The sequence below is a fragment of the Entelurus aequoreus genome, linkage group LG10 (assembly GCF_033978785.1).
Source record: "Entelurus aequoreus isolate RoL-2023_Sb linkage group LG10, RoL_Eaeq_v1.1, whole genome shotgun sequence".
Lineage (NCBI taxonomy): Eukaryota > Metazoa > Chordata > Actinopteri > Syngnathiformes > Syngnathidae > Entelurus > Entelurus aequoreus.
The window spans coordinates 17,764,193-17,780,349 of NC_084740.1; the positions used below are offsets into that span (position 1 = coordinate 17,764,193).

Sequence of the window (16,157 nt, forward strand, 5' to 3'; positions counted from 1 at the left end):
TTTCCACTGAGGGCCGCACACGGAAAACTTTAAGCATGCGGGGGCCATTTTGATATTTTTAATTTTCAAACCTTAACAAAATATATGGATTTTTTTTTTAACCTTTAGGGCTCCCGGGGACCATAAAGGGTCTCAGTCATTAAAATGTAAAAAATTTGTCAAATTATTATTATTTTTTATATAACGCTTCTCTATATCAACTTCAGGTTGATATAAAGTAAAAAAAAAAAAAAAAAAAATGTTTTATGCCTTTTCTATCAAAGACAACTTTGTTTTTTATAGTAAACCTGAAATATGCAGCATTTAGTAATTAGAGCCCTAAAAGATCAATAATGCAGGACACCATTGATTTTAATTATTTCATATTTTTGAGTAATCACAGTGAAATGTTAAATACAATCCTACTAAATATATTATGGATCCAAAGGTCCCCCACTCATAAAGTGATACATTTTTATTAGTTTTTTTTTTACTTTTAACACTTAAATTACGAGATCAACTTCAGATATAGCTGTCGATTTTACGTTTGAACTATTATTTTGTTTGTATTATGCTCTTTTGTCAAATAAAACTGATGTTTTTTTATGGCAACCACACAATATATGCAATATGTTTTCCACATAAAATATTTTAAAGTGACATTTTTTAAGTAATAATTCATTGTAACAGAGATTTTTTGTCTTTTTTTTTTTAAGCAATGGCAAAAAAAATAAAAATAAACAAAGACAAAAGAAAAAAAAAACAGCCTGGATCGCAGCTTTGTGTCAACATTGCAACTTTTTCTCGTTAGATTAAATTTCACCTCATTCCACTTTTTTTAAATGTTTTTTTAAATTTTTGCAGAATGTGTGGGGGGCCGGTAAACGATTAGCTGCGGGCCGCAAATGGCCCCCGGGCCACACTTTGGACACCTCTGGTGTAAGCAAACAACCACAGAGTCAACAAGTGATGATGAAGCTGGGGAGAATGACCAAACGTATTCCTTACTTTAGGCACACCGGGTTATAAGGCTTACTGTCGAGTTTTGAGAAAAAAACACATTTTTAAGTGCGTCTTATAGTCCGGAAAATACAGTAACTAATTTCTCCTTGTCAGTGTCACTGGGCATATTAGCCTTTTCGCTGCTGGCGGGTGGGCCCTTAAGGAGGATTCCGACAGTGTCTTTAACTTATTCTGATATTGTCATTGCATTTTCCGGCAATATTATCACAAATTGTCGTTGCTGTTAAATTTGAATGTCAGCGTTTAGTGGCACATTGTCACAGCTACGTCCCGGGTCTCGTCTTTTGACACTGCTTTTGCAAAAGGCTCACCAATGTGGAAATGTGTTAATGATGAGGCAGGAGTTGAAGATGAAGTACAGCAAAAAGTTGCCTTGCCAAAAGTTTGTCAAATTGATTGTCGTCGTGAAGATAGGGCTAAGATTAGTGGCCATGTTGTTAACATTGTCAACCTTAACACAGAAATGTACAGCTTGGTGGATATCTTTATCAATCGCCTCAAAATAATAATAGAAGATAAGACAAATACTGCACTGTAAAAAAAAATATAGACATAAATAAGACTTAATTTAACATCTGACTTAGGCCATAAATGTGTAGTATATGCTTTAAGAAAATCTGCAATGTTGAGAGGGACGACTGAATTAATAACTGGAGAAGGCCGAGTTTTTTGGTGGTACTGGATTACGCAGAATGATACTATATGTGAGAAAACTATGGTAGTATGGTATATTGGTACTAGTATAGTATCGCGGTACTAATGAATCAAAAACGGTACTATACTCTTTTTGAAAAGTATTGGTTCCCAGGCATGATGGCACGTCGTGACATTGCTGGTTTTACGAGCAGAGGAGCATGTTTGGCAGCGCACACACACAGAGTACTTACAAGCAGACACAGTGTGTAGACAGAAAAGGGAGAACGGACACATTTGGCTTAAAAAGTAAAGATAAAGGTGAAGTTATAACACTGAAACACCCTCAGGAAGAGGTGCTTTAAGACATGGCTAACTAGCTAGCGGCAAACGTCCACGGCGTAATCCTCGCCTCCATGGTGACAAATAAAGTATGTTTCCTACAAGTATCATTATCAATGCAGGACAAGGAATAGCTAAACATGCTTCACTACACACCGTAGGAGGATACAATAGCTCACCGGCGTCACAATGTAAACACACGCCATGGTTGGATCTACACCTAACATCCACTGTAATGATACCAAGTACAGGAGCGTATCTAGTCGAAACTACTATGATTACATCGATATTTCTTATCCTCACACAAGACTTTTTTTTTCCTTTTTTAAAAATGTATATTATGTTTATAAAGTCAGGAAATATGTCCCTGTACACATGAGAACTTTGAATATGACCAATGTATGATCCTGTAACTACTTGGTATCGGATTGATACCTAAATTTGCAGTATCATCCAAAACTAATGTAAAGTATCAAAGAAGAGAAGAATAAGTGATTATTACATTTTAACAGAAGTGTAGATAGAACATGTTAAAACAGAAAGTAAGCAGATATTAACAGTAAATGAACAAGTGGATTAATAATACATTTTTACAGCTTGTCCCTCATAATTTTGACAAAATCGAATGATAAATGACACAATATGTTACTGCATATGTCAGCAGACTAATTAGGAACCTTTGTTTGTTTACTTACTAATAAAAGACAAGTTGTCTAGCATGTTCACTATTTTGTTTAAGGACAAACTTGCAATAATAAACATGTTTAATGTACCCTAAGATTTTTTGTTAAAATAAAGCCAATAATGCAAATTTTTTGTGGTCCCCTTTATTTAGAAAAGTACCGAAAAGTATCGAAATACATTTTAAAGTTAAAGTCCCAACGATTGTCTCATACACACACTAGGTGTGGTGAAATTTGTCCTCTGCATTTGACCCATCCCCTTGTTCCACCCCCTGGGAAGTGAGGGGAGCAGTGAGCAGCAGCGTGTGCCGTGCTCGGGAATCATTTTTGGTGATTTAGCCCCCAATTGCAACCCTTGATGTGCCAAGCAGGGAGGCAATGGGTACCATTTTTGTAGTCTTTGGTATGACTCGGCCGGGGTTTGAACTCACAAACTCCCAGGAGGGACACTCTAACCACAAGGCCACTGAGCTGGTACCGTTACTAAAATATTGGTATCGGGACAACCCTAGGGCAAACAAACTAGTTTCTCAGGCGTAATGTTTAACCGTGATCGCAAAAACCGAATCCTATGAAAACCGAGTAGTAGTTGAAATAACGTGGCTCCGTTGCAGAATTTGACCCACTCATCATCTACCCTGACCTTTACATGATGTGGTGATGGCTATCCATCAACGTGCAGCGAGGGGAAACAAGAGTAGAGCTGTTGAGGCAGCAAAGAGTCATGGGTAGACATGTGACGAGGCAGAAACGAGGGGTAGGGTGGCAGGCCGGAGCGGCGGGAAGATGGAGAGGTCTGGTGTTGGGAAGACGAATGTCTTCGGGACATAACAGAAAGAGGCCGTTAAGACAAAGCCAGAGAAGGGATGAGGAGATTGTTGTTTTAAGGAGATTAACTTTCAGATAAAACCCATCAGACAGAGAGCAGGCGGGGAGGAAGTCACAGCTTTATGGTTGAGGAGAGTAAATGTGTGTGGGAAGTAAGCACCAACGCCAACATTGATTGCCGGAGCTCAGTCAGTCTGATTGAAGGCTTTAACGTTTAAAGAGTTGACTGTGTCTCGGGTGATATAATAAAGGCATGCGACACACAGCAGCCATTCCTTACGGGACACTTTGGGGGCATGTATGGATTCAAACAAAACGTAAATAGTGCAGCTTGAAGACGATAAAACTCACTCTAAAAAGTTTTCAGCAATGACGACCACAGGTTGGCGTCCGTATTATTACATCAGTGGAGATATATGTGGTACTGCTTTGAGTTCTCGCCCGGAAAAGGGTGGAGTGCAATCTCCGGTTGGGGAGGAGACCCTGCCCTAAGTGGAGGAGTTCCAGTACCTCGGAGTCTTGTTCATGAGCGAGGGAAGAGTGGATCGTGAGATCGACAGGCGGATCGTTGTGGCGTCTTCAGTAATGCGGACGCTGTATCGATCCGTTGTGGTGAAGAAGGAATGCAAAGCTCTCAATTTACCGGTCGATCTACGTTCCCATCCTCACCTATGGTAATGAGCTTTGGGTTATGACCGAAAGGACAAGATCACGGGTACAAGCGGCCGAACTGAGTTTCCTCCGCCGGGTGGCGGGTCTCTCCCTTAGAGATAGGGTGAGAAGCTCTGCCATCCGGGAGGAACTCAAAGTAAAGCCGCTGCTCCTCCACATGGAGAGGAGCCAGATGAAGTGGTTCGGGCATATGGTCAGGATTCCACCCACTCAGGGCACGTTCGACCGGTAGGTGGCCACGGGGAAGACCCAGGACACGTTGGGAAGACTGTCTCCCGGCTGGCCTGGGAACGCCTCGGGATCCCCCGGGAAGAGCTGGACGAAGTGGCTGGGGAAAGGGAAGTCTGGGCTTCCCTGCTTAGGCTGCTGCCCCAGCGACCCGACCTCGAATAAGCGGAAGAAGATGGATGGATGGATGGATGGATGCTTTGAGTTGGCTGAAGTCGTATTTGACAAACAGGACCTTCTCTGCAAATGTTGCTGGTTCTGAATCCTCTGTTGCTCCCTTGACGCTCAGTTTTAGGACCACTGCTGTTTTCTGTTTATTTACTTCCCTTGGGTTCAATCCTAGGAAAGCACAATATTTATTGTCATTGTTACGCTGATGACACATACATTTATTTTCCGTTAAAGAGAAGTCATGCGTCTTCAATGCAGCCACGACTTGCTTGTCTTGATGATATCAAAACCTGTATGGCCCTACATTTCTTAAATTTCAATGAAAAGAAGACTGTAGTAATAGTGTTTGGACCTAGTGGTACCTGTGAGCCCCCCGCCCCCCTTGTTGACTTTGGCCCCTTTGCTAAGCACGTGGTCACCAACCTGGGCTTGGGTATTGATAGTGATTTTAAATTGGAACGTCAGATTGGCACATTGGTGAAAGCCAGCTTTTTTTCATTTCCAATAGAATATAATGCATTTTATTTTCACTACACACAGGTACAATGAGATTAAAAGCAACTCCAGTATCAGTGCGACAGTCTATAAAAATGCAAAACATAGGAAGGAAAGAAAATAAAAATAGTGCAAAGGGAGGTAAGGTGCACAGTCCAGTCCTGAGAACGAATGTTCTGAATGTGTTGTTTAAATATTATACTATATACATATACAGGGGCGCCGAAAAGGGGGGGTAAAGGAGACGGATTATAGGGGCCCATGATGGAGGGGGGCCCAGAGAGGCCCCTAATGATGATGAAATTATAATACAGAAAAAATAATGACACTAAGTTATTAACTAACATATAATCACACATGTTTTATTTTCCATGTCCTGGTAACAATACCTTTATTTGTTTTGGAAGCATCAACACATGCAGGGCCCTCCCTTCCCCCCCTCTATTTACATAAAATGGTTCAGTCCGACTGGATCAGCTGCAGGTAGAGCACCGGCGATTTGTCACAGACAGACAGCGCCACAGCGGGCAAAGCGGAGGAGACAGCAGTATGCCTCAAAAATCAGGCAGCCAAAAAAGAAAGGAAAATAAAATAAGAGAGGAGAAGGAGTTGAAGGGTCGACAATATGTCACCCAATATTTCCAAAAAAAGGTGGGTTTGTTAGTTGTGGTGGAAAGTTATACATATTAACTTTGTCCCTGTCTGTGGTAATAAGCTAGCTCACTTTTCTCACCATGTTAGCTCAAGAAAACTCTGGATTTTTGCATTTTACTGCTATATTAGTTAAATAATCAATCCAGTCAAACATTTATCAAGCTGTTCTTATTCAATAATAGTTGACCTCCCCTCTCTCAAAATGATGCCTCATTCTGAACAGAGTCAAGTGCACCAGCAGCAGCAGCAGCTGTCTGTCAGCCCCCAACTCCCCCTGCCCCTGAATCAGCCCCAGTGCCCCCACATGAGGAAGGAGGTGAGCAGCTGTGTGTGTTGAAATAATAATAATAATAATAATAATATAATACAAAGTATAATACATTTTACTACAGTCTCAAGAATCAATGGTGCAGCAAATGAATGACTCAAAATGAATTCCATTGTATTCAGAGTGCTCAGTTCTTCCCCTACTGTAAATGTCAACTGTGATGCTGTTCTTCTTTCAAAAATATGGTAATGATAGTCAAAAATACCATTAAAATGCATAATTGTATGTAAAATAGAATTAAAAAAATGTTGCGGCTGTGTTGGGGGCCCTGTAAAGATTCTTTTCATGGGGCCCAAAATCCCTAGCGGCGCCCCTGTACATATATACAGAAGCATTCAGACTGTGGGTGGATAGTAAAAATTGCACACAGAGGTGCTAAACTATAAAGTCAGTGCCTATGAGAGTTCACTGTGGTTATGGCTTTAGGGAAAAAAAAACTGTTTGTCTTAGACCTGATGACCCTGTAGCGCCTTCCTGAGGGCAGCAGGTCAAATGTTGATAGCTCTGCTGAGGCAGCGGGAGGTGTACATGTCTGTCAGGGAGGGGAGAGGGCAGCCGATGATCCGCTATGCTGCCTTTACCATTCTCTGGAGCCTCTCCTCGTCTGCAACGGTGCAGCTGCCGTACCACGCTGTGATGCAGTGTGTCAGCAGGCTCTCGATGAATGAGTGGTAGAAGGTCAGCAGCAGGTTGGAGTCCAGGTTGTACTTCTCGAGGACTCTCATGAAGTGCAGCCGCTGCTTCTTAGTGATGGCAGTGGTGTTCTCTGACCAGGAGATGTTGTCAGAGATAAGGACGCCAAGAGACCGTAAGGTGTGGACCCTCCCCACACACTCACCCTCGATGTAGAGGGGGGCTAGGTCAGTGTTGTGTTTCATGAAGTCGACGACGATCTCCATTACGTCAGCTGGCCGAGGTTAAAAACCTTCTTTCTAGGCATTTTGCTTTTTTACCTCTGTTTTAAATGTTATTTTTTAGTCTGTCCTTCGCCTGTATTTCTTTGTGGTTTAAAGCCCTTTGTTCTTCAATTGTGGTTGTTTTTAAAGGGCTTTATAAACAAAGTCGGTATGGTATGTATGGTATATTTTAGGAGAGCGATGCTTAGCTTTAGCACCTTTGAGACGAGATAACCTGCTATTTCATTCGATGTTATCTTTCCTCCCTCTTGCAGGATTACACTTATCTTGTTGTGACGATCTCTTTACCTCTCTTTGACATTTTTAAGGTCTCCTTGGAGACGCCTAGCATTTCTCAAGGTAGCTTAACAGCGTGTGAAATACCGTTGGAGAAGAGAAAGCGACTCGTAAACGTAAAATGATAGCGTCGGGCGGAGAAGTGCTCCCCAGCCTGGCGAGCTGCTTTTAACAGTTCAATCTCTGCTTCTTTAGCCAAGTGAATCATAGCTGATTAATCGATAGACACATTTTGTGTGAGTGATTGGGAAATAATTTAGGAGCTTGAAGAAAAAAATGTGGTAAAATGATGTGCACTATATGATTGCAATCAGGAGAAGCGCTCTCGATTCAGTCTCAAGGAAAGAACCTGTTGGAAGTTGGGCTAATCCACTCAATGTCACTGGTACTGATCTGGTACTGTAATTAGTAATTGTGAAAAGTATAGACACTTTTTTATATATATATTTTCGGGGAAAACCACTAATACTAACAGCCGGTGGTGGTGTTGTTACATTTTTTGGGTTTGAAAATATTACAATAAGCCCCTTTTTAAGTAGGATGTGTTCATAATTTGCTATAATTTGTAGAAAATCTATTTGCTTTTGCGGAAAGAGTCGTTTATTGATAATATGGTCGTGTGGTGAAAAAAAGTAACCCTCGCCCTTGAAATGTGGTAAAAAAAAGCAAAAACAACTTTTAATTGCACAATATTCCTTTCGCATTCAGTATTTTCAGCACACATATGTCCACAGCAATTAGGCTGCACCAGGGGTGCCCACACTTTGTCAGCAGGCAAGCTATTTATCAGATGACCAAGTTGTATGTGTGTGTGTATTTAAACATATATATATATATATATATATATATATATATATATATATATATATATATATATATATATATATATATATATATATATACGCATATGTATATATATATATATATATGCGTATATGTGTATATATATGCGTATATTTATATATATATATATGTAAATATATATATATATATATATATATGCGTATATTTATATATATGCATATATATATATATATATATATATATATATATATATATATATATATATATATATATATATGCGTATATGTATATATATATATATGCGTATATGTATATATATATATATATGCGTATATGTGTATATATATGTGTATATATGTGTATATATATATATATATATATATGCGTATATTTATATATATATATATGCGTATATATATATATATATATGCGTATATGTATATATATAAAATATATATGCGTATATGTATACATATATATATATGCGTATATGTATATATATATGCGTGTATGTATGTATACATATATATATATATGCGTATATGTATATATATATGCGTATATGTATGTATATATATATATATATATATGCGTATATATATGTATATATATATATATATATATATATATATATATATAAACACACATATATATATATATATAGTATATATATATATATATATATATATATATATATATATGCATATATATATATATATATATGCATATATATACAGTATATATATGTATATATATATATATATATATATATGTTTATATATATATGTTTATATATATATATATATATATATGTTTATATATATATATATATATATATATATATATATATATATATATATATATATATATATATATATATATATATATATATATATATATGTTTATATATATATATATATATGTTTATATATATGTTTATATATATATATATATATATATATATATGTTTATATATATATATTACATTGTGGAGAGGGAAAATAATTTTCCTCTTTCCAATACCACTTGGAAGTGGTGTTTTTAGCTTCTTATTCGTCCAGCTTCCATATTTCTTTTTATACCCCTTAGCAGAAACACATAGGAGGCTAACTCTGTCTGCATTTGGTCTCTACACTTTCAACGACAAGTTAGAGTCGGTGTTGAAATAAAAAGTGTTTTCGTTTTGTTTCTTCATACTGAGCTCACACCAGCCAGCGGTCAACTCACAAGGCCCTCGGTGGCCGTGTACGTCCATCAAGGGGCGACCCTGACGCCATAGTAAATATTGTTGATCGGTACTTTTTAGTTGTAGTTTTTTTTAACGCAATCAACCCGGCACCCCTTCCGAGACATAATGGCCAACAATGTTTTGCAGTGAGTCAATACCTGGCTTCATGCTGCTGTAAAATAGTGTGCTTGTTAAGAAAGTATAGTACCTTCCCTAAGATTTCACCCTCAATCCACATGAGAATTACTTTTTCCCCTTTTTACACAGTTTGGGTGTATCTGATTGTTCCGGCATTAATCATAGTGTATGTGCAAGGATGCAAGTATATATTGGAGTTGTGTTAGGGTGAAACTTGTCTGTTTTACGAGACACCGTAACACAGAATTTATTCCGGGGTGTAAATGGAACGCCAACAGGAGCGCGGTTAAGTTGTGTGCCGCAAAGATGGATGGAGAGATGAAACAGTCGAAGGAGAGGGTCAGTAATCACCCACTGGTGCACTTACAAACATTTCCAAAACTCAATATTTACTGTGTACTCGCCCGACTTACATCAATACAGCTGAGTCTAAACAAATGTAGATTTTATACCGTGCCAGCTTTCAATGCTCTCACTCTCAGTGAAATGAGTGTGGAGAAATCCAATTTGCTGCCCCCCCCCTCCCTTTCTAGCTTATCGCTATTAGTGTTGCATTAGCTTGATTTAGTAAAGCAAGGGCAGTTGAAACAAATTCAAGTGTTCCTGGCGGCCGTCCAGCAGTATTTACTTCAATTGCAGCATTGGTCAGCGTAAAATGTTTGTGCAAATCCTCAAATATCACTGATTTACATGCTGATATGATCAATCCAACTTTTCATCATCTATCATTATTGTTATACCATAAGTTCCTGCCTAGTCTATATTCTGCTTTTATTTACCAAACCCAAAACCAGTGAAGTTGGCACATTGTGTAATTCGTAAATAAAAACAGAATACAATGATTTGCAAATCATTTTCAACTTATATTCAATTGAATAGACTGCAAAGATAAGATATTTAATGTTTGAACTGACAAACATATATTTTTTTTGCAAATAATTATTAACTTGGAATTTAATGGCAGCAACACATTGCAAAAAAGTTGTCACAGGGGCATTTTTACCACTGTTACATGGCCTTTCCTTTTAACAACACTCAGTAAATGTTTGGGAACTGAGTAGACACATTTTTGAAGCTTTTCAGGTGGAATTCTTTCCCATTCTTGCTTGATGTACAGCTTAAGTTGTTCAACAGTCCGGGGTCTCCGTTGTGGCACCTGTTCCCAATTAGCCTGTTCACCTGTGGGATGTTCCAAATATTTAATGAGCATTCCTCAACTTTCTCCGTCTTTTTTGCCACTTGTGCCAGCTTTTTTGAAACATGTTGCAGGCATCAAATACCAAATGAGTTAATATTTGCAAAAAATAAAGTTTTCCAGTTCGAACATTAAATATATTTTCTTTTGAAAATTATTTGCAAATCATTGCATTCTGTTTTTTATTTACAAACCCTGTTTCCATATGAGTTGGGACATTGTGTTAGATGTAAATATAAACGGAATACAATGATTTGCAAATCATTTTCAACCCATATTCAGTTGAATATGCTACAAAGACAACATATTTGATGTTCAAACTTTTTTTTTTTTTTCAAATAATCATTAACTTTAGAATTTGATGCCAGCAACACATGACAAGGAAGTTGGGAAATGTGGCAATACATACTGATAAAGTTGAGGAATGCTCATCAAACACTTATTTGGAACATCCCACAGGTGAACAGGCAAATTGGGAACAGGTGGGTGCCATGATTGGGTATAAAAGTAGATTCCATGAAATGCTCAGTCATTCACAAACAAGGATGGGGCGAGGGTCACCACTTTGTCAACAAATGCGTGAGCAAATTGTTGAACAGTTTAAGAAAAACCTTTCTCAACCAACTATTGCAAGGAATTTAGGCATTTCACCATCTACGGTCCGTAATATCATCAAAGGGTTCAGAGAATCTGGAGAAATCACTGCACATAAGCAGCAAAGCCCGTGACCTTCGATCCCTCAGGCTGTACTGCATCAACAAGCGACATCAGTGTGTAAAGGATATCACCACATGGGCTCAGGAACACTTCAGAAACCCACTGTCAGTAACTACAGTTGGTCGCTACATCTGTAAGTGCAAGTTAAAACTCTCCTATGCAAGGCGGAAACCGTTTATCAACAACACCCAGAAATGCCGTCGGCTTAGCTGGGCCTGAGCTCATTTAAGATGGACTGATACAAAGTGGAAAAGTGTTCTGTGGTCTGACGAGTCCACATTTCAAATTGTTTTTGGAAACTGTGGACGTCGTGTCCTCCGGACCAAAGAGGAAAAGAACCATCCGAATTGTTACAGGCGCAAAGTTGAAAAGCCAGCATCTGTGATGGTATGGGGGTGTATTAGTGCCCACGACATGGGTAACTTACACATCTGTGAATGCGCCATTAATGCTGAAAGGAACATACAGGTTTTGGAGCAACATGTGTTGCCATCCAAGCAACGTTACCATGGACGCCCCTGCTTATTTCAGCAAGACAATGCCAAGCCACGTGTTGCATCAACGTGGCTTCATAGTAAAAGAGTGCGGGTACTAGACTGGCCTGCCTGTAGTCCAGACCTGTCTCCCATTGAAAATGTGTGGCGCATTATGAAGCCTAAAACACCACAACGGAGACCCCCGGACTGTTGAACAACTTAAGCTGTACATCAATCAAGAATGGGAGATAATTCCACCTGAGAAGCTCAAAAAATGTGTCTCCTCAGTTCCCAAACGTTTACTGAGTGTTGTTAAAAGGAAAGGCCATGTAACACAGTGGTGAACATGCCCTTTCCCAACTACTTTGGCACGTGTTGCAGCCATGAAATTCTAAGTTAATTATCAGTTTATGAGTTTGAACATCAAATATCTTGTCTTTGTAGTGCATTCAATTGAATATGGGTTGAAAAAGATTTGCAAATCATTATATTCCGTTTATATTTACATCTAACACAATTTCCCAACTCATATGGAAACGGGGTTTGTACGATTTCCACAACATGCCAACTTCACTGGTTTTGGGTTTTGTACATAAATGTAGCTTTAGGGATGCCAGGTGAAGCACAGGTTTGAAGAATGTATTTCATAAAGGCAATGCAGAATGAGGGTGCAAAGCACACTGAACATAAACATAAGACATTTCATGATTGCTCATTGCCAGCAGACGAGTGTAATTACAAACAGGGGGAAAGTGAATGAGAAATAAATGCAGACAAGAAGTGGAGTTTAAAATCGGAGTGCTGGACAGGAAACAATACAAAATAAAGTGGTACCTTGACTCAAGAGTGTCCCAATTTAAGAGTATTATGAGATAAGAGCTGTCTGTCAGCTAATTGTTATGCTTAAATTGCCAGCGACATTCTTAGTCCAAGTACACCCGCCATTAGTTGGCTTAGCAAATCTTACAATGAACCCCGGAAGATCCGCCCAAAACATCCAATCTTACTCGCTAGCATATTGTTGTCCCAATACCAATATGTTGGTACCGGTACCAAAATGTATTCCAGTACTTTTCTAAAAAAAAAAAAAAAAAAAAAAAGGGACCACAAAAAAATTCATTATTGGCTTTATTTTAACAAAAAGTCTTAGGGTACATTAAACATATTTTTATTATTGCAAGTTTGTCCTAAAATAAAATAGTGAACATACTAGACAACTTGTCTTTTAGTAGTAAGTAAACAAACAAAGACTCCTAATTACCGTAATTTCCGGACTATAAGCCGCTACTTTTTCTCCTCGTTCTGGTCCCTGCGGCTTATACAAGGGTGCGGCTTATTTACGGCCTGTTCTTCGCCGACACCGACGAAGAGGATTTCGGTGGTTTTAGTACGCAGGAGGAAGACGATGACACAATGATTAAAGACTGACTTTTATGGTTATTTTGATAACGTACAGGTGAGCACTTTGTATTACTTTGCACCGTTGTATTATTTGTACTCTGCACGAATGCTGTTCGCCATGTCAAAGATGTGAAAGTTTGATTGAATGATTGAAAGATTTATTGTTAATAGATGGGACGCTTTGCGTTCCCAAACAGTCATCTCTGTCCCGACAATCCCCTCCGTGGTAGCAGGAACCCCTATATACTACGCTAATTACACATCAAAACACTGCGGCTTATAGTCGGGTGCGGCTTATATATGGAGCAACCTGTATTTTCCCCTAAATTTAGCTGGTGCGGCTTATAGTCAGGTGCGGCTTATAGTCCGGAAATTACGGTAGTCTGCTGACATATGCAGTAACATATTGTGTCATTTATACCCTGGCCGAGTCATACCAACGACTATAAAAAAAAATGGGACCCATTACCTCCCTGCTTGGCACTCAGCATCAAGGGTTGGAAATGGGGGTTCAATCACCAAAAATTATTACCGTGCGTGGCCAGCGCTGCTGCTCACTGCTCCCCTCACCTCCCAGGGGGTGATCAAGGGTAATGGGTCAAATGCAGAGAATAATTTAGTCACACCTAGAGTGTGTGTGACAATCATTGGTACCTTAACTTAATATTGTGTCATTTATCATTCTATTATTTTGTCAACATTATTAAGGACAAGTGGTAGAAAATGAATTATTATCTACTTGTTCATTTACTGTTAATATCTAATTACTTTCTTAACATGTTCTATCGACACTTCTGTTAATGTAATAATCACTTATTCTTCTCTTGTTTGATACTTTACATTAGTTTTGGATGATACCACAAATGTGGGTATCGATCCGATACCAAGTAGTTACAGGATCATACATATGTCATATTCAAAGTCCTCATGTGTCCAGGGACATATTTCCTGACTTTATAAACATAATTTAAATAAAAAAATATTTTGTGATGCTAAAGAATACTGATGTAATCATAGTAGTATCGACTAGCTACATTCCTGTACTTGGTATCATTACAGTGGATGTTAGGTGTAGATCCACCAATGGCGTTTAGACCATTTTTAACACATCCTATGTGTGGTAAATAATTTGTAGCCGCCGCTCGTCCTACAGGGATTAAACTTGAGATAAATGTACTTAACTTGTCTCCATAAAGACATCATTGTAACTGAGCTACTGTGTGGAACAATTTCCCTTGTCTAAGTCTAAGTCTAAGTCATTAGTGATTTAGAAGTAGTTACAATACTGCAGACTGCGGATAGACATTTCAGTGTTCTAACTTCACCTTTATCTTTAGTTTTTAAGCCTAAATGTGTCCGTTCCTGGTACTTTTTAGAGGCGGTATAGTACCGAATATGATTCATTAGTATCGCAGTACTATACTAATACCGGTGTACCCTACAACCCTACGCTAGCTTTAGCTTATAGCTAGAGATGGATATAACTTTGTTTTTTCGAGCATGGGAAATCAAAAAGTGCGCGTAAAGGACAGTGCTGGGAAAGGAGAAGCGGACGATATTTATTCAATTAAAGAAAGAAATTCTCAAAACATGACTTTGGCAAAGCAGTTCACTGCTCGCCTGCACCATACTGAAGCAGGGGGAGTCTAACGCCCGGCAAGAATGTTGAAATAAAATCTAAACGAGGGACATGTAGCCATGAGAATTTGTAGATGCTGCTGATGGTGTGTTTGACAGAGAATCAGCTGGAAGGAGATACCGTAGAATAATGCTGTACATTATTAGTACAATACAGCATACAACTAATTATATTGTTTTTCATACAGTATTTCTTATCTAAAAGTGTGTTTTTATTTTCAGAAAGCATGTTGCATGTTGAAAGTGTGGTGTTTTGTAAGGACTAATCCATTGATTTCAATTCATCTCAATTAATTTGCGCTAAGAGTGCAATCTCGCTCTTAAGTTGAGGTACTACTGCATAGAAAAGTAGTAATAATGTACAAATAATAATGTACAAACTCATATTTATTTTTGATATTTTGATAATGAACTTTTTAATATGTATTTATTATGTATTATTTATTATTGGTAACACTTTAGTATGGGGAACATATTCACCATTAATTAGTTGCTTATTAAAGTAACAAAGACTTAATTTAGAGTTATTTGGACACTAGGGGAACATATAAGGGTTAGGGTTAGTATTAGGGTTAGGGTTAGGGTTACTATGATTCTGAGGTTATTGAGGGAAGACTTAGTTAATGGCTTACTGATTGTATAACAAGGCCATGCAGAATAAGGCATTAATACGTACTTAATAATGACTAATTAATAGCCAATATGTTACTAATTTGCATGTTTATAAGAAAGTAATTAATGGTGAATAAAGGGACTAGCGGTAGGAAATGGATGGATGGATTTTGATATTAATTATCTTTTTTGTATGTATTTATTTATTTTTTATTTTTTTGGTAACACTTTAACATATTCATCATTAATTAGTTGCTTATTAAAGTAACAAATACTTAATTTAGAGTTATTTGGACACTAGGGGAACATATAAGGGTTAGGGTTAGGGTTAGGGTTCGTATTAGGGTTATGGTTAGGGTTAGGGTTACTAATAAGCAATAATTCTAAGGTTATTGAGGGAAGACTCTTAGTTATTGGCTTACTGGTTTTATAATAAGGCCATGCAGTATAAGGCATTAATAAGTACTTAATAATGACTAATTAAGAGCCAATATGTTACTAATTTGCATGTTAATAAGCAAGTAATTAATGGTGAATAAAGGGACAAGCGGTAGGAAATGGATGGATGGATTTTTATATTAATTATCTTTTTTATATGTATTTATTATTATTATTATTTTTTGGTAACACTTTAGTATGGGGAACATATTCACCATTAATTAGTTGCTTATTAAAGTAACAAAGACTTAATTTAGAGTTGTTTGGACACAAGGGGAACA

The 16,157-nt window shown here is 37.8% G+C and overlaps 1 protein-coding gene across 2 annotated transcripts in view; it reads left to right on the forward strand.

Annotated features, from left to right (window-relative positions):
• The window catches only part of schip1 (schwannomin interacting protein 1), a 938,589-nt gene that overhangs the window by 112,151 nt on the left and 810,281 nt on the right, over nt 1-16,157 (forward strand). The window contains exons 1-2 of one of the 2 annotated variants that reach the window (XM_062060220.1): nt 5,589-5,705; nt 5,932-6,024. The exons of the other annotated variant lie outside the window; for it this stretch is intronic. Of the exons in view, the coding sequence (XP_061916204.1) occupies nt 5,604-5,705; nt 5,932-6,024 (195 nt within the window). The 5' untranslated portion in view covers nt 5,589-5,603. Of the gene's footprint in view, nt 1-5,588; nt 5,706-5,931; nt 6,025-16,157 lie in introns of those variants that run through there. 2 annotated transcript variants of the gene reach the window in all.